A 25,911-nucleotide genomic window follows, 5' to 3' on the forward strand; every position below is an offset into this window, starting at 1 on the left:
AGTTTGTGGATGGGAACCAGGGAGTCTCTGTTGGTGCGGTATTGCTGCCGGTGCACAGTTGTAGTAGCAATCGGCACCTGTTGCTCTTCAACCTTCAGCAACCCTACAACAGAAGGGTCCTCCGAGAGACCAGGCAAACTAGACAATGGTTCAATTTCCTCCGCTTCTAAGGCAGCTATTCCAAAAGCCCACCTGTAACCTTTTGGGTCTTTGAAATACCCTTTCCGGAGGTAGTCTATGCCCAGCATGCATGGAGCCTCTGGCCCAGTCACAATGGGGTGCTTTTGCCACTCATTCCCAGTTAGACTTACTTCAGCCTCCAACAGAGTCAACTGTTGGGATCCCCCCGTCACACCAGAAATAGATATTGGTTCCACCCCTTCATAGTTCGATGGCATTAGGGTACACTGTGCACCCGTGTCCACTAGGGCCTTGTACTCTTGTGGGTTCGATGTGCCAGGCCATCGGATCCACACAGTCCAATAAACCCTATTGTCCCTTTCCTCCACCTAGCTGGAGGCAGGGCCCCTCTAGTCCTGCTCATCATAGTCACTACTCACGTCTTGCAAAAAGGACTTAGAGGTCCCTTCAAGAGGATCAGAAGTGCGATCTGGCCTTTCACTTGGTCTGGGGGGCTGCCCGGTGGAAACTGGAGCAGCATTCTTTCTGGAAGAGTCCCTTCTTACAGCTGTCTTGCCTTGTAGCTCATGTACGCGTGCCCGCAGGGTTGAGGTGGGCTTCCCATCCCATTTCCTCATGTCTTCTCCGTGGTCACGCAGGAAAAACCACAGGATACCTCGTGGTGTGTATGCTCTATATCCCCTCTCTGGAGCAGAAAAACGCTTACTCCTAACAGCTGAAATGCGGGTCTGTACAGGTGGGGAGTAAGATATATCCTCTCTGAGTTGCCAGACGTCCTGGGACAGTTTCTCCACAGCCGAGACTAGGGAGGAGGAAAGGCTCTCTTCATACTGCCGGAGTCAGCCAGCCACTTCGTCCACCGTGGGTGCCTCTTCACTTTTCCAGTCGATTACTGCCAGTGAGTTGGCGTACGATGATGGTGCACTTCGCACAAATTTTCGCCACATGGGTCGGGTACAGTGGACTTCATCGGGGTCTGTGGGCAACTGTGCATTGTCCGGATCATAATAAACCATCTCCCGCACAGCTAATTCCCTCAGATATTGAATACCTCTCTCCATAGTGGTCCACTTGCCTGGCCGACATACGACATCTTCGCTGAAAGGATACCTTTCCCTCACACTTGACAGGAGGCGCCTCCAGAGGCTAAGGGCCTGTGCCTTCTTCCCAATTGCTTTGTCAATGCCCCCTTCCCTAGACAAGGATCACTAGCTGCTTGGCCTCCCTGCCCTCCAGTTCCAGGCTACTGGCCCCGTTATCCCAGCAGCGGAGCAGCCAGGTAATAATATGCTCCCCTGGAAGGCGGCTGAAATCTTTCCGCATATCTCGCAACTCACTCAGGGACGGGGATCGGGTGATCACTTCTGGTTCTGGCTCTTCTTCTTCTTCTCGTGATGGCCCTGGTTCATCATCATCTTTCACTAAGCGAACCGATTTCCTTGTGTATTTTTTTTTGTGTATAGGGGCAACTGATACTGGTGTGAGTTGATCTTTTGGCTCGACTACAGCGCCTGTCGCAGGGGTTTGGGCAGCTGCAGTGCCTGTTGCAGGGGTTTGGGCAGCTGCAGTGCCTGTTGCAGGGGTTTGGGCAGCTGCAGTGCCTGTTGCAGGGGCCTGGGCAGCTGCAGTGCCTGTGGGTCCGCTCTCTCCCTCTGGATGGTGCTGTCTACTATCCAGCAGTGTTTGATAGATTGTGGCCAGGGCCCAGCACAGCGCAGTAAGTTGTGTCTCCTTAGAATCCCCACAGCATTTTCCTTTCAAATATTCTACCATTTTATCAGGGTCTTGCAGTTGTTCGGGAGTGAAGCTCCAAACCGCTGGGGGTGAAAAGGTCTCTAGATACCCGCCCATACTCTCCCACATGCCATGCCAGCCCTGACCATTCAGCCTTGGGGAAGATCCCTGGGTGGTACTCTTGAAAAGATTTTTGCTAACCCTGAACAGGAGTGGGAAAGCATTCAGGAGACCTAGCAATAGGAATATACTGGCCTGAACATTCCAAGGGTATTCAAAATACTCAAAAATTGTTGTAACCAACCAAAAAGGAAAAGAGGAGGTGAAAGAGTGGGAGAAGGTATCCCCCCCTGTCTTCCCCATAGATTGGGTCCAATTATTAATCAATTCTGAAAGATATTGACCGCGGTACGGGCCTGACCGAAATGCTACATACACATACCAGCTCAGACCCATGACTGTCAATGATATCTTATCATAAGTCATTATCACACAATACAACAACATGAGAACACGAACCCCTCTCCCAGAGGGATCTCCGCAGGGATTGCATAGAGTAAACACGGGTTTACAAAACAGAGCCATGTGACCAAACAGAACATCATTATGACCAGTGACTGTTTCAGTAACATTGTAAATGCTTATAACAACTTTGTTTTAACACACTTGGGTCAGACTTGTCATTATCACAACCCCTCGTGCCCCACGTTAGGCGCCAAAAAGGACTGACGTGGTTTAGCCCCAGCCGGTAGCTAAGTGCCACGTGCCGCTCGCTCACCCCTTCCCCAGCGGGATGTGGAGGAGAACGGAAAAACAACGGCAAAGCCTGGAGGGTTGGGATAAGGACAGTTTACTGGGACAGCAAGGGAGAGGGAAAACAATCAACAACAGTGCTGATAACAGATAGTAACAATGGTGATAACAGAGAACGATTTTACCGATCCGACGACCGACCGGACGCTCAACCAGTCCCGGAGCCACGCCGAACCCACCCCTGCCCGACTAGCCCCCTTTTATGGTGAGCATGATGTCACATGGTATGGAATAGCCCCCGGCCAGCTTGGCTCACCTGTCCTGGCTCCTTGGGAAATTAACTCTATCCTTGCCAGAACCAGGACACCTTTCTGGTGAGTCTTGAGCATAAAACTTAGATCTGTATCTTTATATTTTTGCAGTTTTGCCACAAGAAAATTGTGCGGTTATAATTCAGTTTATTCTTCGTGTTCTGGTTTGATAGACAACACTTCAGATTTACATGGTTGTTCTGAAAACTGAGACTGAATAAAAAAATGAAGAGGATGGTGAGAGGAGAATGTTTTGGGGTTTGTTTGTTTGTTTGTTTTTTTTAAAAAAGGCTTGTAAATAGGTAGAATTTTGCAACATTGCTTTGCAGATTATATTTAACACTGTTCGGGAAACTACTACTGAAAGTATTTGAGCTAGCATTTGTTTGTTAAGATGACACCTAAACACATTAGTTCTTAATAAGTGATGGTTATCTATACCAGAGAGTGCATACCTATGCATCTGGGTAGTAGAAGATATCAGTAATAATAAACAGTGCCATCATGTAGGTGGTGTACTTCACTCTGAGTGCAGAACAGAACGTGGTTTTCTTTTTTTCCTTGTAGAAGAAACACTGTAATAGAGACGAGTATAAAAACATTACATGCTTATACACTATAACAAAACTAATTGTGGTGTTCTGAATATCTCTTTTCAGTAGATGAATGAGAAAGCAAACGGTTGAAAGAAGAGTTTTCAAATAATGTAATGTATCCATAGAAGATATATGTGAACCAAAATAGTTGGTGTCTATACATTAACACTCTGGGTCAGGCAAGAAGTTTGCTTTGTAAGGGATCTTCTGATCATGCCTGCTTACCATACTTTCTTTTACATTGTGGAGTGCCTTTGCAGTGTGGAAATTGAATGTATTTTGGGTGAAACTAAACCACAAGCTGTGCTTCAGAAGCAATTGCAGGCAGTCTGCTTCAGCCACTAATAGGTATCCAGTTAATGGAACCAGCTGAAATCTAGTCCAAAATAAGATCTCCTTTGGTGGATTCACTGGGGACTTGGGTTCTCAGCACCAGCTTTTCTGCTGTATGGATCCGCTCCTTATGCAGTGCTGTAGTCATTGGGAGCTTTTTGTGGACCATCATTTACTTGCAAACTCAAATTTTGGTTTTGAACTTCATATCTGACTGAGTCCGCCTTGACTTTGTGAGCATTTCTTGGACTCACTAATCTTGACTTGATTTTCCTTAGCTTTCAACTGCAGGATAGAGAAGCCGGTGGTGTTAGGATGGGGGGTGTAAAGTGTAAAAGCAGCTGGAGTTTTCTGTTTGAAGGAAAAAACGGTGAAGAAGATTGCAACAGTGAAGAGGAGTGGTAATGGGAAAAAAATTGGATAGCTCTGCAACGTGCCTGCAGAAATTGAGAATGAAAACAATTGCTTAAATACGATCTTGTAGTAAGTAATGGAATTAAGAGTCTGGCTTCAGTCTTTTCTTCTGGGCACGTGTCAGTATCTCCATTAGCATTAAAGCAACATCAGCTGACTCTTCAACTTTCTAGAGCTATACTTTGCTTAACTTTATTGTGGAACAATTCAGAAGGCACATTCAAAGTAAAAATAGCACATCAACAAGTTAAAATCTTGAAACGTTTTAAAAACTAATATTGAGTAAAAATTAGGATTGATATTCTTTGATCCTAACCATAATTGAAATAGTACTTGTACACAAGAAAAGATTATCATGTTTGATTATGTCATCCTTAGTTTTATAAATGCAATTACATGTTCTGTACCTGCTGAAGTTTTGTTGTTCAGTTCTGGATTTTGTTATAACAACAAACATGTAAGAGCTAATACTCTCACAGCGCTTGTCTAGCCACAAAATCACAGTAACAGTGCTCAGCCTTGGTAAACAAATACTAAATAAGTGAACTAATACCAGTTTTAATTTGCCTAATTAAACTACTTTGGAAATGAATTAGAAGTACAATGTTGGGTTGACTTGTTGTAAAATGACCTCACTGTGCACAGTTCTAAATAAATAGAAGCTGATTTTGTTGACTTATATTGATATGAGCTGGTTCTTTATTTTGGCATATCTGTGAGGGCAGCAGTATTTCAGATGGTGCTGTTCTGTCTGATGCTTGTAGTGGACAGATTTGAAATATCCTTGCTTTCCTACGTAAGTTTTGTTCTAGTCTAAAAATCAGTTTGCCTGTAGAGCATCCCAACTAAAAAACAAAATGGAAACAGGTCAGTTATGTTTAAGGTTCTTTGTTGGAGGCAAAGGTGAAAAGGAAATAAAGATGGGTTATGATTATGGTGATGGGGAGAAATGCCTTGATCAGAGGGTTGTCATACCACAGAGAAAGGAATAGATAATCTTTTTTCTTTCTTTTTTTTTTCCTTCCTCTACTTTTTAAAATGGGCTGGAGGTATGATGCAGTTCATACTGTGTGTTAGCTTACTGTTTTAAATGCTTTAAAAATCATCTGTTGTAGTATTTGTTTCTGATGCCTTAAATAGTGAAGTCTCATGGGAAATCTGAGGTAGACTTGATTTAAACTATACATTGTATTATTACTAATAATTTTATTTTTTTTTAATATGCAGAACTAGTTCAAGAACTATTCACGTTTTTACTTTAATGTTCTATTTGATTGACATCTTAGTTGGGTAGTCTGTCCTCATACAATGTGGACATAAATGTTGTTTGCATCCCAGCTACTCCTTAGGTGCCTCTAGCCTTCTCCAATTAAAGTGGCTTTCATGGAAACCTTAACATAACAACTTTAAAAAAACAAACAAACTTGCAGCACTTACCAAGACTCCTGCTTTTTATGTGGTGAAAGGCTTGTTCTCCATCTTCTGGTAAAACACTGAACAACAAGGAGGAGAGAAAGCAGATCACAAAAGAAAAGGTGGTCTTCAGCTCTAGGAGCTGTAGATCATCGCGGCTGAGAATAATGGTATTTCAGCACCTATAAAGATTGTTTTGGTGTCCCTTTAGGATGTAACTTTGCTGTGGGATTTCACAATGAGATCATCTGGTACTGATGCATTGGTACCAAAGCTTATTGACTCCAAAAACATATAAACTGTGATATTTAATATATTTTTAGTATCTCAACTACTTCATTAAAAAGAAAACATGTTATAAGGCTATTCTCAACCAGTCAGTCCATTTTCCTCATGGTACAGAAGAGAGACATTGCAGGCAATGTTGCTGTCTTCACTTAATCAAGTTCTGATGGTCTGGAAATGCTTCTTGAACCAACATCTTTGTAGATGCTGTAGGCCTTTGAGGACATGACTGCCCAGTGCATCATCTTTTGCTCGTCAGTCATGCCTACTGTCATCCTAGTCATCTTTTAATTTACAGCAGGTTCTTGGGGCAAGGATGATTTCAGCATTGCAAACCAGGACTAATGCTCCACTTTGAAAGGCGAGATCTGTTCACTCACAGGTTTGTTTTTAGTTTATCAGTTCAGTTCCATGACTGACTTTTTGATTGTGTAATTACACTAGCACAGGGCTACATTTGCATGGAGTAGTTGAGGCAACTTAGTCTCAAGTAGTTGAGACTAACTAGTCCAGCTTAGTTTGTAAATTATCATAAATTGCACCTTAAAAGTAGACTGTTATCAGCTTTCCAGGAATTTGAACAATGTTATTTTCATCACATGCTCAGTTCTTTAATGGTTGCAGCAGCCAGTGAGATTATGCTTCAGGCCCACAAAGTTTTACTCTGCAAAACACAGCCCTCAAAAATGAACTTAATTTCACTGAGATGAATGTCTAGCTCCAACCCAAGAGTCAGCATATTAGTTGTGTTTCCTAGAAAAAAAATCTTTTTATTCCCCTATTGTTAAGTCAGAAGACATCATCGACATCACGCCTGTATACCTAGCTACTTGATCGAGAACACAGATCAAGTCATCATGTTCTTCGTGTTTCATCTGTTAGGATTCAGGGCCTTTGCCGTGAACTAAGCTGTTTTGCAATTGGTAGCACTTGATTACTCTGCAATACCCATACTCTGTTGCTGTGTAGGGGCTTGTCACCTCTGCGTGCAAGTTGAGGAATTCCTTCTTGCCTATCCTAAAAAGAATAGAAAGCATTTAATCCTGTTTTCTTTATTCCTGGAAAGCAGCGTCTCATAGTGGACATGTAATGGTTTTTCATTCCTTTGATAAAGGCTTTATATTTGTCACCATATTGTTCTGTCCCTGATCTGAGGAATTGGTTTATGTATAATAGGTTTATTTTCATGTTGCAGTTTGGAATAGTCTAACCCACTGATCTGTGAAAACTTTTTTTGTTTATATGTATCTCCTGTAGATATTTAACTAGTGAATCTGTCAGTACTAAAAAGCACCAATGTATTCATTTTTTAAAGAAATGTGTTCATCTCAGATACCTGAGAGCAACCATATAAACCTGTAAGAGGTTTTTGGAGCCTCTATGTCTGATGGCCTAGCTGCCAAAATGGTAACTGACATCTCAAAATACTGTCCCTAGTATCAGGATGTGTGCACACCCTTAGTGTGAATGTGTCTAGAAGAACTGTGCTTGTGCCTAGTTGCCTTGCATGCTTCTTGGAGTGCTGCACATCTGAGATGCCTGAGTATTTCTGCTTTAAGATACTGGTCCTGAAGGCAAGAGCTTTCAAAGAGCATATTTACTGTGTAGCTGTAACTGGTGGAGTCTTTTCAAGTTTGAGCAGAGTTGTGTCTCTGTGTTCCAGAACTGATGAACAATACCTCTTACAGAACCATGGGTACTGCAAGAACATTACTGATTTAACAAATATTTCATGGTGGTCTTAAGTCCCCTGGGAAAGGAAAGTTAACAGCAGTTTCAAATGTTATTCTATTTTCTTTTGAATAATAGTTAAACACAAGCAATTAGTTGCAACTCATGACTACCATACCTAAAAGGTCAACAATGTGAAGCATATGCATGGAAAATACTGTTTCAGGGAGAAGCAGATAGATTACAGTTTTGGAAGTGAAACCTGACTTAAGATTACAGACCCTTGGAGTTGGGGGAGGGGGGGGAGTGTGTCTTCAATCTTACTAATTAGGCTGGGTTTGTAACTGAATGGCAGACAGCTCCTTTGTTGAAGAAGGAATATAGCAGACAGAAATTATCCAGGCCTACTAGTCAGACTTTTAAATCCTTGTGTTTGGTTAGTGATTATCTGCTGGATATAGAGATAAATGAAAAAGGGAACAAAATTAAATACAGACTCATGGAGGGGGGGGGGGAATAATTTTTGACAAGAGATACAGTAAATCTCACTTGTCTTAGCTTCAGTAAAATTACTTTTGAAGTGTCAAAAGCAGAAAGATGGCAGTTCAAGAATGAGGAAACGCATAGGGTACTGGATTTTGAGATACAGTGGCCAACATTTCCATTTATATTCAATTGAAGTTTTGGTCTTATAAGTCTTAAGTCTTTTGGTCTTAAGTCTTATAGCTTACTTTCAGGACTACATTTCAATTTTGTAATACAAAGGAGAGGATTGTGCTGGTAGTACAAAATTCGGAGGCATCATCTGTTCTCTTTTCTTCACAGGTCAGTATGGCTGCATTGTCAGCGTTCCTCACACTCAGTAGTAATCCCTTAGCATAGGAAGACTCTCTCAATAGACATGATAAGCATTTTCATATCCTCACAGCTGTAGTGTCTGGCTTTGCCTAGTTCACCTGGCTCATCATTGCATGTTTTAGTAACTTAGACATTGAAAAGCAGGAGGTATCATAGATTGTTATTGTGCATGACATTCTTAAAATACAATTGTGTATATTTGAAAGGTAGTTCTTGATCATCTTCAGTATTACACAAGAAATTTGAGGAAAATTATGTAAATGATGCCTGAGTTGCTCCAGATAGGGTGCAGTTTCTGCAAGAAAACAAGCAACTGTCACTTGTCTTCAGCTAAGCTGGTTAGTAACATACTGAGGTTGCCAAAGAATAGTGAAGTGAATTAGAAAATTAACTCAGAAGACTCTCAAGAAAGCAAAGAGGAGAATTTTAGCTTTATGATCAGTGAAATTCTTGGTAGTTTAATTACTAGTCATATTCAGTTCATAAATCATGAATTGAATGTATATGAAATATTTGTTGCCTGTTCTTAATTTTTACACTATTTTAGAGGAAATTTCAGTTGCTCATTTCAAAAAGTGCATTAAACAAAGTTTATCTGAATTGCATATTTTGCAAGTATTAGCATATAGGAGATAAAATTAGGGAACATAGAAGCAGTGCATATGTCCTGCAAGGCAGTTATTGTGAAAGTTACTGCTTGTATTAATGTTGTTCAAAGAAGAAATCAGTTAAATCTACTCACGTCCTACTGATTTCATGCAGTAGTTTAAGAGTCTTAAGATAACATTTTCCTGAAAAGAAATACTTCTGCTTTCTTTGCTTTGTGCTGGCACAAGCACTTGAGTCTACACACTGAACATATTTGGGGAGCTGATAGGAATTAAAACTTGTTTCTTGCTGATTAAGGATTAGCTCTTCTTGTGGATTTTCTCAAGGTCCTGATAGCCCTTACTCCATAAACGTTGGTTAAAAGATGATAAAGAACAAACATTAGGAAGATGTTTGTGCAGACTACAAGTGAAGCTGCTAGTAAGCACAGAATCACAACTTCTTTAAACTGTCAGTAGCATCAGTAATGCTGAAAAAAGAAAATACTACACTTTTTATGGGAGTTGGATTTAGACTTTGTGTTGGTTTTGCGTGGCAAGGTTTTGGTAGCGGGGGGGCTACAGGGGTGGCTTCTGTGAGAAGCTGCTAGAAGCTTCCCCTGTGTCTGACAGAGCCAATACCAGCCGGCTACAAGACGGACCCGCCGCTGGCCAAGGCCGAGCCAATCAGCGCCTCTGTGATAACATATTTAAGAAAGAGAAAAACAGTTAGAGAGCGCTTTTGCAGCCGGAGAGAGGAGTGAGAAGATGTAAGAACATCTGCAGACACCAAGGTCAGTGCAGAAGGAGGGGGAGGAGGTGCTCCAGGTGCCGGAGCAAGATTCCCCTGCAGCCCGTGGTGAAGACCGTGGTGAAGCAGGCTGTCCCCCTGCAGCCCATGGAGGGAGGATGAGGGGGTGTAGCGATTCCACCTGCAGCCCGTGGAGGACCCCATGCCGGAGCAGGTGGAGGCACCTGAAGGAGGCTGTGGCCCCGTGGGAAGCCCGTGCTGGAGCAAGCTCCTGACAGGACCTTTGGATCCGTGGAGAGAGGAGCCCACGCCAGAGCAGGTTTGCTGACAGGACTTGTGACCCCATGGGGGACCCACGCTGGAGCAGTTTGCTCCTGAAGGTCTGCACCCCGTGGAGGAGACTCACGTTGGAGAAGGCCGTGAAGGACTGTCTCCCGTGAGAGGGACCCCATGCTGGAGCGGGGGAACAATGAGTCCTCCCCCTGAGGATGAAGAAGCGGCAGAAACACCGTGTGATGAACTGACCGTAACCCCCACTCCCCGTCCCCCTGTGCCGCTGGGGGGGGCGGAGGTTGAAGCCGGGAGTGAAGTTGAGCCCGGGAAGATGGGAGGGGTGGGGGGAGGTGTTTTAAGAATTTACTGTATTTCTCATTCCTCTACTCTGTTTTGCTTAGTAATAAATAAGAAGAATTCCCTCTCTAAGTTCGGTCTGTTTTGCTCGTGATGATAATTAGAGAATGATCTCTCCGTGTCCTTATCTCAACCCGTAAGTTTTTTTTCCATTGTACCTTTTCTCCCCTGTCTAATGAAAGAGGGGAGTGATAGAGCAGCTCTGGTGGGCACCTGGCCCTCAGCCAGGGTCAACCCACCACAGTCTTTTTTGGCGCCCAACGTGGGGCACGAGAAAATCGAGATAAGGATAGTAATGGGAAGAGGTAACGGGCAAAACATTGACTTGAACGTAACTTGAGAGTGATATAGTGGTGAAGGGACTAGAGGTAGATTTTGTGTGTAGATTGTCCACTCTGGTGTTGTGATAGTGTTGTTTTGATTTTGGTGTGGGGAATTCTTTTTCTTTTTTTTTGTTGATGTGATTAGTGTTTGTGAACTTTTGTGTTGAATGTATATTTTAGTGATAATTCTTAAATATGTGATTCACAGAGGCGAGGGGTGGAATGTGTTGGTTTTGCGTGGCAAGGTTTTGGTAGCGGGGGGGGGACTACAGGGGTGGCTTCTGTGAGAAGCTGCTAGAAGCTTCCCCTGTGTCTGACAGAGCCAATGCCAGCCGGCTCCAAGACGGGCCTGCCACTGGCCAAGGCCAAGCCAATCAGCGCCTCTGTGATAACATATTTAAGAAAGAGAAAAACAGTTAGAGAGCGCTTTTGCAGCCGGAGAGAGGAGTGAGAAGATGTAAGAACATCTGCAGACACCAAGGTCAGTGCAGAAGGAGGGGGAGGAGGTGCTCCAGGCGCCGGAGCAAGATTCCCCTGCAGCCCGTGGTGAAGACCGTGGTGAAGCAGGCTGTCCCCCTGCAGCCCATGGAGGGAGGATGAGGGGGTGTAGCGATTCCACCTGCAGCCCGTGGAGGACCCCATGCCGGAGCAGGTGGAGACACCTGAAGGAGGCTGTGGCCCCGTGGGAAGCCCGCGCTGGAGCAAGCTCCTGACAGGACCTGTGGATCCGTGGAGAGAGGAGCCCACGCCAGAGCAGGTTTGCTGGCAGGACTTGTGACCCCATGGGGGACCCACGCTGGAGCAGTTTGCTCCTGAAGGTCTGCACCCCGTGGAGGAGACTCACGTTGGAGAAGGCCGTGAAGGACTGTCTCCCGTGAGAGGGACCCCATGCTGGAGCGGGGGAACAATGAGTCCTCCCCCTGAGGAGGAAGAAGCGGCAGAAACACTGCGTGATGAACTGACCGTAACCCCCACTCCCCGTCCCCCTGTGCCGCTGGGGGGGGCAGAGGTTGAAGCCGGGAGTGAAGTTGAGCCTGGGAAGATGGGAGGGGTGGGGGGAGGTGTTTTAAGAATTTACTGTATTTCTCATTCCTCTACTCTGTTTTGCTTAGTAATAAATAAGAAGAATTCCCTCTCTAAGTTCGGTCTGTTTTGCTCGTGATGATAATTAGAGAATGATCTCTCCGTGTCCTTATCTCGACCCGTAAGTTTTTTTTCCATTGTACCTTTTCTCCCCTGTCTAATGAAAGAGGGGAGTGATAGAGCGGCTCTGGTGGGCACCTGGCCCTCAGCCAGGGTCAACCCACCACAACTTTTTTTAATTGATGAAGGTGTAATTCAGTATTTTGGACTAATGCAACCCATAGGAGTGGTATAAGCCGTTTTCCTTACTGGAAGCACTAGATAAAACCCTCTTAACTTTACTTTCTGTCCTTGTTCTTTCCACCATGGAGTTGCATGTCGAACAGTAAAAGAATGAAGATTCTCCTTAAATTGGAGGAGACAGAAAGACAGCAGTGAATTGGTACACACTACCCTGTGTATCTTGGTCTGTTCTGTGAGCTGGCATTGGTCTTGGATTTGGTTTCGTTTGGTTTTTTTCCCCAGAGTGTTAGAAATAGTAAGCAATAAAGACTGTGATCTTTGCCTATGCAAGAAACTAGAATTACTGATTTAAATGATCTATATACTATGTTGCTGCTTCTGGCTACTTCTCAGGATTTCTGTTTTGAAATCGTGATGACACCTCATAACAACAGAGGGGCAGTGAAGTTACTGAATTCACAGTAGTGCCTCAAGGATCTTGATCAGAACTGGTATTCTGTGAGGAAGGGCAGGTTGTATACCATTTGAAGAGTTGAAGATCTATCATTATATCAGCTAATATCAGAAAAAAAAAAATTGAAGAGCTAGAAATGGTTTTCTTTTGAATGAAAGCCAAGACTTCTGTGGGGTTTTTAGCCCATGGATCATGCTCCAGGGTCAATTTTCTGGTCTGGATCAGTGTATTGAGACCTGGTTTTGCATATATTTTTGTGCACATGCATATATAGGAGGATGTTGATGTCATCTTCAGCACAAAATTCTTTTCTACTAACTGATACCAGTGTCTTGATAAATACGTCTGAGATATTCTGTATTTTACATAATCATAAGCCTCTATTTCAAGTCTAGATCTTCAAGAAAATGTGACAAAATAAACATTTTCACAAGCTGCTAATTCTTAAATGAAAGCATGTTTTATAATAAAAGTGCTGTGATAATAGATTTTACATAAAGTTGGAAATTTATCAGGATACCAATAGTCTGGGTGGCTTTTGATTTAGACAGTCAACCAAAATTTTTTGCTTAAGTATGAAGTGTTATGACATCACAAATTAAATACTAAATAGTCACATTTTAAACTAATGTCTACCTTACGTTCTTGCAGTTGCTAGCAGTGTAATGTAAATAATCAAAACTCCTTCAACTTTTGTGGTGCTAGTACTTATTAAACCTGGAAGATCTGTTCCTGTACTGAACTATTTGCTGGTGACATTGACAGGTGGAAAAAGTCAAGATTGTTTTTATTTAAAAATTACAGATAAATTTTGATTCCAGGCAGTTTGAAGTGAAAGGTTGTGAGCTTGGCTTAAGTTCTTTAGTAGTACACTCAGTATTTAACTGTGCTTCAATGGGAATAAAGACAATGTCAAAACTTAAAAATGTGTCACTGAACACCCTGGAGTGTCACACCCTCCTTGATAACTATTTTTGTAAAAATGCAATATTATTTAGCTTAGCTATTTAGATAATATGTGGATTTGATGGGTTTGTATTGTTTAAGAGTATAGGTGTTAACTGGCATGTTCTGTGGTTGGTGTCTATGGGTTTACACACACAATAAATGTGAAGAGTCTTGCCTCTTTGTTGGGATTTAAATTACCTGACTTTCTGCCACACTGAGGGGAAACAACAGTCTTATCTGAGAAAGGAGGAGCATTGCCATAGCTACTCTAGTATGAAGCATGATGTTTTGTTTGCATTAATATAACAGTTTGGCAATAATTCCTGTGCATACTAAGTAGCACGACTCCAGAACATACCAAATTTGATAGGAGTCCATGAGAGAGGTTATAACATGGAATGTGATGGACCTAATCTACCATGCTGCAGTCCATACTTGGGGGTTGTTGCCATTCCAAGGCATTTAGCAGGGTTTAGTAAGCAATGTCAGTTTCTTTCCTCCTGATCTGGTCTTCAGGATCTCCTTGTTCTGGATCAAGTTATGGTATATGTCATCTTACCGTCCATCCCTTTAGCCCCAAGCATCTAACTCTAAACCAGTCCAGAGTAGTCAGTGGAACCTGATTTGACTGAAGTAGTTACAGTGTCAGGCTCATTAGATGCATACAGCATCTCTTTGCATCTTCCTCTATACGATGACACCAAACTCAGGATCCCCAGTTCATTTTCATTTGCTTATGATCCATCTAATGATATGAAGTGTGAATGACTCTGGTCATTAGAGCACACCTGCCTTCTTCACAGGGGAGAAACTTAAGCCAAGGAAAAGGTTCTTAAATCAGGTGCATCGTTGATATGGGAGACCTGTTTCACTGATTTTCGTATGTTATCCCCTTTCTTGACTGTAGCCTTCACTCTCTTTTGAAATTTCTGTCAGTGCTAACAGAATTTTAGCCATCCTTTACCACCTTTGAATAAAGCTTGCCCTGTTTTCTTGAATCAGACCCTTTGATGGTTCCTATGAAAACAGCTGCTCTTCTAGATCAGTTGGTTATTGGCAGGTACAAAGGGGAGCCCTGCCTATGTAGCAATGTGCTCCATGTGAACATCAAGTTGCAGAGCAGTCTCACTGAAAAGTGCTGTCACTTCTGAACTTTGGCTGTTCACATGGGGCTCAGTCATCACTTAGCTACTTCTGCTGCTGTGGAAGTTCACTTTGTGGAGGATGTTTCTGCAGCCACTCTTTCTGTGCAGCTCCAAAAGGCTTATCTCCAGATAACTTGATTGCGTCAAGCTTGTTACTTGGACTCTTCTCCTGTGTGGATGTGCTTGAAGAAAGTCACCAAAATAGAGGTTTTGCTAGTTACTGGAGTGGTTTGAGAAGTGCAGCTTACCTCTCAGACCACTGTCTGTCAACTTCCCTGCCTCTTAGTCACTTGGGCTGAGCAGGGAATGGAAATGACAGTCCCAGGCACAATCTAACATATTTAAGTAAGCTTGCCCTTATCCAGATACCTACAAGGGTGAGAATCTGATCTTAAGAGCTGAAGAAACGTGTAGATGTGGACTGTACGTGTGAAACTCTGGTTAATAGTAAATAATGCCTTCTTTTAGTATGAAACATAACACAGCTTTGGTATTATAGTGCTAGTTTTAGCAAAGAAGGTTGCTCAGTGTAACTTTTGAAAGTAGAAAAGCATCCTCCAGTGGGTGCATTGCTGCTGCAACGTTCATGTAAAGGTTCTGATAAAGATCGAGAAGGATAAAATGTATTGTCTGAATATTACCTATGGTTAAATATATTCCACAGTTTAAATCACAGATATAATACTTATTGATTTTTATTGCACAAATTGAGATGATTCCATTTTTTGGAGCATTCTTGACTCTGTAAGCTGCTGCTGAAATAAAATGCTGTTTCAGTCTCACAGAGGAACAAAACTTTGCTGCTGTGCTCTGAATACAGTACTTGGCTTGATCAACAAGCATGTCCTGACTAGGGAGATAAATAACTTAATGAGGCCCAGGGCTGGGGGGTAAAATACTTTCTTTTTATGGTTGTAAGTGGAGAACAACAATGATTCATTAAGCAAAGCAGCATGAATTTGATTTTCTTTGTACAGTGGCAGTGGTGTATAGTCTGGGGACATCCAGACGAGGAAATCTGTCATACTGACGAATACTTTTCAAGGGCGTGGTGGGCGTAAGTTCTTAATATAGTTCATGTAATGGCTTCGCAGTGGCTGATCTATATATACTAGATAAAAATAGCACTATTTAATGCTGAAAATAGTGCCACTATGTTATAGTGCAAACTTCTCTTCTTGCTTTCTACAGTGCGTTTGCATCTGCACACACTGCTTTAAAAGGACAGTATTGGTAGTAACAGTTGACCAACATACCAAATATTTTGTTAGGTGGTGGATTCTGAGAATTTGCTGATATGTTGGTTATATCTACTTTTGTTTTGGTTAACTACTACTAAACCTCATCTTTTCAAAATTAAGTTTTATTTGCTTCTATTTGTCCTTAATAATCTGGATGTGGATTGGAGTAGTATTGATTGGGCTTTCATAGGTTCTGCAAGTGCTTTGGTAGTTCTTCACCAATTTTCTGGTATTAATGACTACATAGTATTTCTGTAAAGTTCCTAATTATCTGGAAGAATTCCAGCTGAGTTCCATCATAATGGGCCTGCGGTCTTCAATATCCTTCCTTGTGCAGATCAGATGGTGATACTGCCTACCTGGAGGGTTTTCAGCGTGCTGACTACCCATAGGTCTCTCTTTCCTCCCCATGAAACTTGAGATCTTCTGATCTGGTTGTTACAGGTCTCCATGGCACTTGTCATGGCTTGCTTTATGAATCAGGGTATCTCTACTGAGGCTGTTGGTTTCTTCTTGAGGTTCTAGGTGATGGCTGTCTTTACAGCTGGTGAGAATCCTCCTGATAATTCTTTGGTCTTGCTTCTCAGATGACCAATTGCTTAGTTGCATCTCCCTGCTTACTTATTCTTCCTCACTCGTTTCTTTACCCTCTTCTGCTCAACTTAACACTTTGAGACTTTCAGGATATGTTGTCCTGGCTTGGTAGCTAACTTTTAGAAGTCCTTCACTTGCCAAAGCTTGCATTAATCTTGTTGCTTGCTGCAGTCTTCTGAAGAGAACACTAGTAAAGGTAGATGGGCCACATTCAAAATGAGACTTAAGTCAAGTCTTTAACAGGTAAACCTAGTGTTTCTAGTATTAAACAGGATTCATGACCGGATATATGAACTTTCTAAATATAAATTTACCTTAGTGGCAGAAGCTATTCGGCAGATTTATGATGGCCAGGCCAGCTCTACCAAGTTTGGACAATCACCTGGTTAAAACCGAATGGTAGTTTATCCAACCTGTTACTGTCTTGGTCTGATAAGTTAGCTACCACTTGGGGGTTTTTGTTTGTTTAGGCTGTTTTTTCTTCAGCTTTGCTCTTTTACTGCTAGCATCCTTAAAAATGTCATCTATGACAAATCAATAACTGAAATCATAGTACATCTGGTTATGTGAGTATTTGGGTGGAGGGAGACTTTTTACTGGAGTTTCTTTCAAGATTCTTTGAAGCCGACTCCTTTGTTCTGATCTGTTTATTCCAGTGTGTTGATCAAAATTGCCAAATGGTACTGAAATAGATGTCTGCTAACATTGTTAGCTTGTTTATTCAGTCCTCCTTTGTTGTTTCTTTGATGCTTCTGCTGTATTTTATTCATCCTTGATTTCTCTGCCATGATCTGTGGTGCTTTTGTGCTGCTGTTAGGAGAGCATCATATTGGGTTTTATAGTAAAACAAACAATATCCGAGTTGAGTTCAAGGTTCCAGTAGGGAGCACTAGATGCTGCAGAAGCATCTTCTGCTGCAGCGGGGCGGTAGAGTATGTAACTTCTTTTAAGGTGACTGTGTACTGAGACCTCCCTTAAAACCAAAATAGGTTTTAATGCAACAGTTTGGAAAACCCTACATATTTCTTACTTGTTACATCCTTGACTGGGAAACCTTTGGTCCGTGTTTTGTCTGTGCTATAACCTGCAGTGGTACTGTGACTGTGAATAACCACATTTTCTGATTCAGTTTAATGCAGTTGACTTTTTTTTTTTTTTTTAATTGAGAGGGTTTATTTTGGACACTGCCAATAGGAGAATTTTAAGTATGTTCTTAATAGTACCACTAGCTGACTCAGTACAGATATCTAACATAGGGCAATGCTGAATTTAACTTACACTAAACTTGTAGAGTTGAAGACAGGATTAAACCTACTTTCCTTTTGTCTTGTCCTTTAACATGACTGACTTGCTTTTCCTGAGGAGTTAATCATAGAATCATAGAATGGTTTGGGTTGGAAGGGACCTTACAGATCATCTGGTTCCAACCCCCCTGCCATGGGCACGGACACCCTCCACTAGACCAGGTTGCCCAAAGCCCCATCCAACCTGGCCTTAAACACTTCCAGGGATGGAGCATCCACAACTTCTCTGGGCAACCTGTTCCAGTACCTCACCACCTTCACAGGAAAGAATTTCTTTCTAACATCTAATCTAAATTGACCCTCCTTCAGCTTAAACCCATTACCCCTTGTCCTGTCACTACACTCCCTGATAAACAGCCCCTCACCATCTTTCCTGTAGGCCCCCCTCAGGTACTGGAAAGCCGCAATTAGATCTCCCCAGAGCCGCCTTTTCTCCAGGCTGAACAATCAATGATTAGTTTTCTTTCTGATATGTAAAGCCAGAGGCATCTTCCTCAAAGTTCAATTTTTTTTGTTTGAGTTGCATTATATCCTAGACATAGCAAGTTCATTAAGATTTTTACCTTTGCATATTAAAAATTAAACGAAATTTTAGTGTTTGCATGTTAAAATGAGTTGAGAACCACTTTGTTCTAGTTTTTGCTCAAGTATGTCGGGGATTCTGTAGCAGAAGGGCTTTATTGTCCAGAGGGCTTTGATTTTCCTTACCAGGACAAACCTCGTCAGAATTGAACCAATATTGTCAAAATTGTTTTAATTATAGCTGGCGTTAATAAGAAGGGGAACCATGACTTTTGCTAAATGGCCTTGACAGTGTGAACTATGTAAAATGCTTTCACACTGACAAACCTGATTTCCTTCTGTGATGAAATAGCTGGTTCTGCAGATGAGGGGATAGCAGCAGATGGTTTTCTGTCTGATATCAGCAAGGCCTTGGACTTTGTCTCCTGTAGTATCCTTACAAAGAAATCTATTAAATAGTCCACTTATCCAGGCAATATGACGAGGTGGCTGAACCATGGGTCTCAAAGACTTGTGCTTGGTATTAAAAAGTGCAGATGGCAGCAGGCAACTTGTGGCATGCTATCAAGGCTTGACACTGGATTAAATACTCTCTAACTTCTTTATTAGTGACCTGTATGAGAGGACAGAGTGTATCCTCAGCACATTTGCAGATGACACCACATTGGTGGGGAGAAATCGATACACAGGAGGTCAGGATACTTGAGAGGGACCTCAACATCCTGGGGGAATGGGCTGACATGTCGTTCAGCTAAGGTGAGCACAAAGCCCTGCGTGTGAGGGGAGCAGCCCCATGCACCAGTAGAGGCTGGGGGCCGGTGGCTGGGGACTAGCTCTGCGGACACCAACCCAGCCACCCTCCTGGACTGCCAGCAGTGTGCCCTCACGGCAGAGCGCCAGCTACACCCTCAGCTGTGCTAGCAAGAGTGTGGACAGCAGGTTGAGGCAGATTAATCCCTTTATTAAGAACCTGTGGGACTGCATCTAGGTACTGATTGGGGAAGATCACAATAAATGGCAGTCAGGCTCCGAAACTGGGTGTGTACAGTTGCTTTGAGCAAGGTGTTGAACAACCAAAATTGTTATGAGCTTTCTGCCTGTTATGCTCCCCAAGAAACAATTAGCAAAATTGATCATCTTAGTATGACAGGCTGCAACCTGTCATAGTGTAGGAATTAGTTTGCAATCTCAAGCTACCCAAGGCTTGAGAGCAGAGATTCAAGGGGGACATGGTTTGGATGTTTTGAAATGAGAACCTTACTAGCTACTCCACCTTAACGCATGTCTGAGTCCGAGTTCCCTGGCTCTGACTGAAATTAATGGAAGCCTGTTGTACTTTGGGTGGTGGTGGTTATTCCATCACTCTCATGAGTTTTATTTCAAAATCAGTGTTTGCAGGTATTCATGAGGCAAGTAGGAAACCAACTTTTTGACTAATGAGGTTTTGGTGTATAAATGGTGTCTTTAAAATGCATACTTCATATTCCTTTCAGGACCTTGTAAAAAGCAATATCCTGAAGATAGTTGTATTGGCAAGGTGGTGAGAGAGAGGAAATGCACAAGTGTTCCTGAGAGTAGAGAAGTTAAAATAAAGGCTAATACTTTCAAATTTATTTGCTTTAGAAGCTGAATTGTAGAGGTGAATGTCAAAAAAAATATTTTTCAGTCCCTTAATTATGAATTTCTGAAAAAGAGTTAAGTATGTGTGTTCTCAGATGCATTCTTCAGGCTTCTATATTTGGAAAATATGAATGTAAAATGAATTGTATGCTGATACCATAGAGGGGAAGCATCAGTCATAACATTTTTATATGATCAGAGAATGATTTTGTGTGGAGTTTAAATTCCAGTTGTTAATGAAACAATAAATTCTAAGGAAAAAAAGGCATGCTTTGAGGACATGTAATTCATATTAAGGAGATAGATGTAATTGTTAAGAAGGATAGTCTACTAGTGAGGAGTAAAAACTAAAAAACACACATTTGTTCCTGAATTTGGGGGTGTTTTTTTCCTTTTGCTAACAGACTTTGCTGGAATATGCAGAAAAGTGGAAAACATCAGAAGACCCTCTGCCCCTGTTAGAGGTGTATACAGTGGCTATCCGAAGTTATGTTAAAGCACGACCTTATCTTACCTCCGAGTGTGAAAATGTAGCCTTTGTGCTTGAACGTTTAGCACTGTGAGTATGTTTGTACGTTTTAGTAACCTTACTAAAACCAACCTGTATGGTATTAACTTTTCACTGCCTAAATGCTTTCCCAATCCAGTTCACAATCTATAGACATTTTAAATAGGTTGGGAAGCACCCTCCTTCCTCATGGTGAATGCTGCACGTGAGAGAGGATATATTTGGTTGTTGGAAATGGGGCAGTCTTGAGAAGAACTCCTGTTCTAGGACAAGCCACATCCCTGGCTTGAAACACTTTGCTACTATTGATGTGCATGCAATCTGGAGGTGCATCAATTTACACAAGCTGTTACAGGGTTGGATTTCAATGATAAATCCTTCTTTTTTTTTTTTTCTTTTTTTTTTTTTTAAATCGATGTCTTTTAGAGAGTTTACTTTTACAGTTTCTGCAAGAGCGTCCATGGCTGCCTTTTCTTTATATGTTCAAAGAAAGCAAAGTGGTTTGTGACTTTTGCATTTCAAACAAATAACTATTTGGATACTAGAATAAAGAATTGTTGATTATACATTTTTAAAGCCAAAAATTGCCTCTAATAATATTCCCATTTGACTTCCAGAAGCTGTATTGAACTTCTACTGTGTCTGCCTCTTGATTTACCTGAAAATAAATGGGAAGACTTTCAGGCTTTTGTACAGGTGAGTTTGATTCATGAAGTGAAGACTTACTAGCTTTTAAGAATGGTTTGGAAACCTAGGGTTATTAAATACATAGCATGTCTGAAGACTTGTTTCCTGGTGGCTGATACAGATTAAGGCCTTCAGCTGGAAATGCTATGTACTAATTGCTGTCAGTCATATCATTTGTCTGTCATAGTTCATGTAGCAGCTGTGGAGAAAAAAAATATTTTCAGACACTTGAAAGAAAGCCCATGTTTTAAAAGATATTTGTCTATTAACACTTTTATAAATGAAATGATATCATATGTTATCCTTACTATTTATGGGTGTACATTTGACATTTATTATGAGTGAAAGCTGTATCAATACTGCAGGATTGTTAGATCTCCCACAGGGCACTATTTTGTTAAGGATTAGAGCTCTGCTGTAAAAGAGGGTGTTGAAACAAGTTCTGTTCCTCAGTATTTATCAGAAATATGTAGTGGGAGGTCCTGCCTACAGTTTAAAAAAAAAAAAAAAAGGCAAAATAAAAAAAAAAAAAAAGGGAAAAAAAAAAAGTGGGGGTTAGGGAGAAGGAAGAAATAATAGTGAAAAAGACCAGATACAGTTACCTCAGGATTCTCAGCCTAAATAACATAGGAAGATGTAAGACTGATTTTCAGAGTGAATTTTGACTAGCAACTGCCTAGGTGTGTTTGGTGCTGGGAGGTTCCACAGCCTTCAGAGCAGGTGGAAAAGCAAAAGAAAAGTGAAGAGAGAGAGGTGAGCCCTTTCTCTTTTTTTAAGGACTAGTGTAAGTTGTGCATTGCTACTTAAGGCACAGATTTTTTGCAGGTATTTAGTTTGCTCCCAAGCATACATCTGCTTCCAGAATTCATTCTAGTATCTAAATGCAGTAGAAACTATTTTAATTGATTTTAAGACAGCCTGCCTTCATCATATTTGCATAGAACTGTGCAGTGAGGTCTTAGAGCTTAAATATTTTGCCTCTACCAAAATATTTTTTTTCGGTATCTCCAGTGCATAAAAATTGAGCTGCTGAAGAATCTGAAAAGAATAAGAGTTTAGGCAGCTGGCATTAGACCAATATGTGGACCAGAGAATTTGCTCATCCATTTTTAAAAGGGGAGCCTATTTTGAAATTTAGTTTCAAAAATTTAAGAAGTAGCCTTGTTAATCTCGAGGTGAGTTGGGGACACTCAGTCATTTTGGTTTCTCAGCCTAAATCTCAGATGACAAAGGCAGATGTAAACCTGAATAGGCTAAATATTAAGATTGTTTTGTTATACATTTAAATCTTTATCTGATATGGGCTTTTTTTGACATAAGGTATAAAGGAGTATAAAAGACATATTCTTAATATCTATTTTTAATAGTACTTTGTTTTGTAAAATATATTCTTCAGGTGGCTCATAAAAACTTGATGGAAAATGGCAGCCGGGAACTGCACATTTTAACTACACTTACACAAGAAAAGGGAGTGTGGAAGAACCCAGTGTTGTGTGGTATTCTTTCCCAGGAACAGTTAGATCCAGATAAAGGTAAAATGTAAAATGATGATTGGGATAAAATATGCCTCATTTTATAATAATTGAAATATTATGATATATGGAAGTCTTTTGTTGAATATAGTTTACGTGAAAATTTATAAGCTATATAAGTAAATGTACTTGCAGCATTGTCTTAATTATTGGGAATATACAAAGAATTTAATGTTGGTATTTTGCATAAAATGTAATCATACCTGGAGATCTCTTGCCCTTTTCTTTGTAAGTTGTGTGAAGGGAGATTATCTACAGGCTATTTTTTGATGGGATAAGTTCAGTACTGGTATACAAAAATTATTTGACATAAAACAAAAAATAAAAAACATGTGGTTTTTGTTTTGTTTTTTTAATGAGAATGACATTTACTCAGTTATGAAATGCAAAGAGGGCCATTACTGAAGATTCATTTAGACAGAGTTCTGAGAATGGCTAACAGCAGTTGCATAAGGAAGAGTATATGATCAGCAGAGGCTTACAATGATATTTTCCTTATGTATTATTTCCATTGTTAATGATTTGCAATTCAGAAGTGGTATCCTTATGTTAATAAGTCTTAGCTATTTTTTTGATTCTTTGCCTAATTGGTTTTAGAATCTGTATGAACCATCACACCTAAGTGTGGCAGAGTTACACAGTTCTCACATCAAGTAAAGTAGTTCCTCTTACTGTCTGCCTCCTTTTAGCCTGATGCCTGCTTATTTAGTGTGATATTCTCTATTAAAAAGTAAACTATTCTCACATCTTTTAATGAATGCATCGTAAGACATGATTCAATAGACTGCTGTCATATCCCATCTTCTCTCTTCTTTAGTGTCTGTTCCATACTATCTTCTAGCTCTACTGTCTCGTTCCTCATATGGCAGCCAAAGGTTTATTTAGCAGTCAACATGTAGATGTACTGATTTTCCCCTTCATTCTACATTACTTCATAATATTTCCTAATATTAGACTTGCTTCTTGACTGAGCATTGAACCCATGTTTTCTTAAAACTGTCTGGTTTAGTCCCAATTTCTTTCTTGAGGACTAGTGCCTATTTCAGTGTTAGGGTTTTCCCCTGACCTAGTTTTCTGTATGTACAGTTAGGATTGCATTTTTGCCCTATGAAAATCACTTTGGGGTTTTTATCAATGTTTTAATTTTGTCTGTTATGCCATGTTATGGAGTGCAGACCTCTCCAGTCATTTACAGTTGGCATGTTTTTACTACCCTGCTTTTATCAGCATGTTTTGTCACCCTGTTCTCTACCCTTTTTTTCCAAATATTTATAAAAATGCTGGACAGCAGAGGTCCTGGTATCCTCATGGAACCCACTGAGAGTTTGTTTTCTTTTTTCCTTTTTTTTTCTTTTAACTGATAATTTATCCATATAAGGTTCTTCTACAACCAAGATAGTTTGGTATCTTTAGGGGGTTTGAGGGACATCTTGTAATACATTAAAATTAAAATTAATTTGATCTCCCTTATTCATATTATCATAACTCCATCAGATAAGTCCAGTAAATGTATAATATTATTTATAGTAAATGTTTGTTTTTTGTTTTTTTTTTTTTACAAAAATCATGCTTACTCTTCCACAATATTTGATTTTGCTGCTGCTTATAATAATTTATTGTGCTTCTGATACAGATGTTGGATTAGTATGCAGTTCTCGGAGTCCCCCAGAGTACTCTTTTACTAGCTTTGTATCAACCACCTTCTAGTCCTTTTAACAGTAAGGTACTTCTAAGAGTGAGGTTTAATTAATATTTTATTTGCCTTATATTTGAGGGTTTTTAGAACTCCATCATTAATCTATTTTTGATGACTGTTTGTTTTATCAGTAGGGAAGGCAAACACCAGGGCGGGGGATATTAAGGAGGAGAAGAATTCTAACGCCACCCATCAGCTTCTCGACTCTGAGTTCTGTTCACTGGAAAATGGGGAACAAAGCCATTAATATCAGGGTGCTTGGTGCTTAGGAGTTTGTCTGAATTTTTTGTATTCAGAAGCCTCTGAATACCAGACATCTGTACCAGTAAATTTTGTGGGGTGAGACTCAGTGATCCTGGGTATAAGTTTAACGCACTTTCAAGGACGCCGCTTCCTAGATGATCCTTGCTAATGCCACTGAGACCAGTGCTGACCCTAAGCTGTAGTTACCCAGGGCATTGTGTGGAAGACCAGAAGATGCTGGGACACTGAAGAATTGTCTTTTTCTCAAAAATTATTAAATCTTGCTGTCTTCTGTTCTAAGAGAGGGCCACATGAAGAAACCACCATCTTTTTGAGTGAACATGAGGAATTTTTTGAATGAAAGAAGAGTTGTCAGTGGTTTCAATGTATTTTCTTGTAAGCTCATTCTGTTCAGGTTGGTAGGTTAGGTAATGTTTCCAGCCTGGAGATTGTCAGTCATTTCATCATTTTCAATTTTATACCATGTTCTCATCTATTCGGCCAACCTAAACCATTTGGTTGGGGGTGAGGTGCCATCCTGTGGCTATGTTTGGAGTTTTCCCCCCATGTATATCAGTGGTAAGATTGTCATACTATATACCCATATTTTTGTTACTCAGTTGACAGGCTCTTCTCTAGCTATTATCATCCTCTGTAATACTGCATTGTTTTGTGTCATCTTCTTGCTAATTTGAAGGATATTTTAGTAATACCAAAACTCCATTGCCCAGAGAGCTGGCTTTCTTGTCTGTAATCCAGCACTCCCACTGGCTTGCCACTTACCCTCTTTCAGTGGACAATTGTTTCTCAGCAGTCCTCAACCTTAACTTATAACAGACTTTGGAATATTTGTGAACTTTGATTACAGGATTCTGGGTTTGTTTTTCATGTTACCTTTACCATTTGCTATGTCAGAAGTTCCCAAGTATTTAAGTAGTCAGCTTGTTACACTGGGATGTTATCATTTGGCAGATTTGATAACTGGGTCTTTGACTAATCGTTAGGGTTAACGTTTATCTGTTGGGGATGAAACAACTAGCTGAAACTGGAGGTGTTGTTCATAATATCATCCTCTTAAGCTTTTGTTGTCTGCATTTTTTTCATTTGTTTATGTTTGTTTTATTTTTTTTCAGTCTTTGTAGTCTCAATTATGACCTATTCAGAATAATTATAACCTATTCAGAATCTTTGACATAACCGGATATCTGCTGAATTTTAGGCCAGTGATTATCTCTTCTCAAAGGCCTCTGTTGTTGACACCTGAAGGTCAATTTGCTGCTTTGCATCTTGT

At 40.8% G+C, this 25,911-nt stretch overlaps 1 protein-coding gene across 3 annotated transcripts in view; it reads left to right on the plus strand.

Annotated features, from left to right (window-relative positions):
• The window catches only part of ZNF292 (zinc finger protein 292), a 65,333-nt gene that overhangs the window by 16,647 nt on the left and 22,775 nt on the right, over positions 1-25,911 (plus strand). For all 3 annotated transcript variants that reach the window (XM_075747630.1, XM_075747632.1, XM_075747631.1), the window contains exons 2-4: positions 20,359-20,513; positions 21,080-21,158; positions 22,546-22,681. In XM_075747630.1, coding sequence (XP_075603745.1) covers positions 20,359-20,513; positions 21,080-21,158; positions 22,546-22,681 — 370 coding nt within the window. The remainder of the gene's footprint in view (positions 1-20,358; positions 20,514-21,079; positions 21,159-22,545; positions 22,682-25,911) is intronic.

This window comes from Balearica regulorum, chromosome 3, assembly GCF_011004875.1.
Source record: "Balearica regulorum gibbericeps isolate bBalReg1 chromosome 3, bBalReg1.pri, whole genome shotgun sequence".
Taxonomy (NCBI): Eukaryota; Metazoa; Chordata; class Aves; order Gruiformes; family Gruidae; genus Balearica; species Balearica regulorum.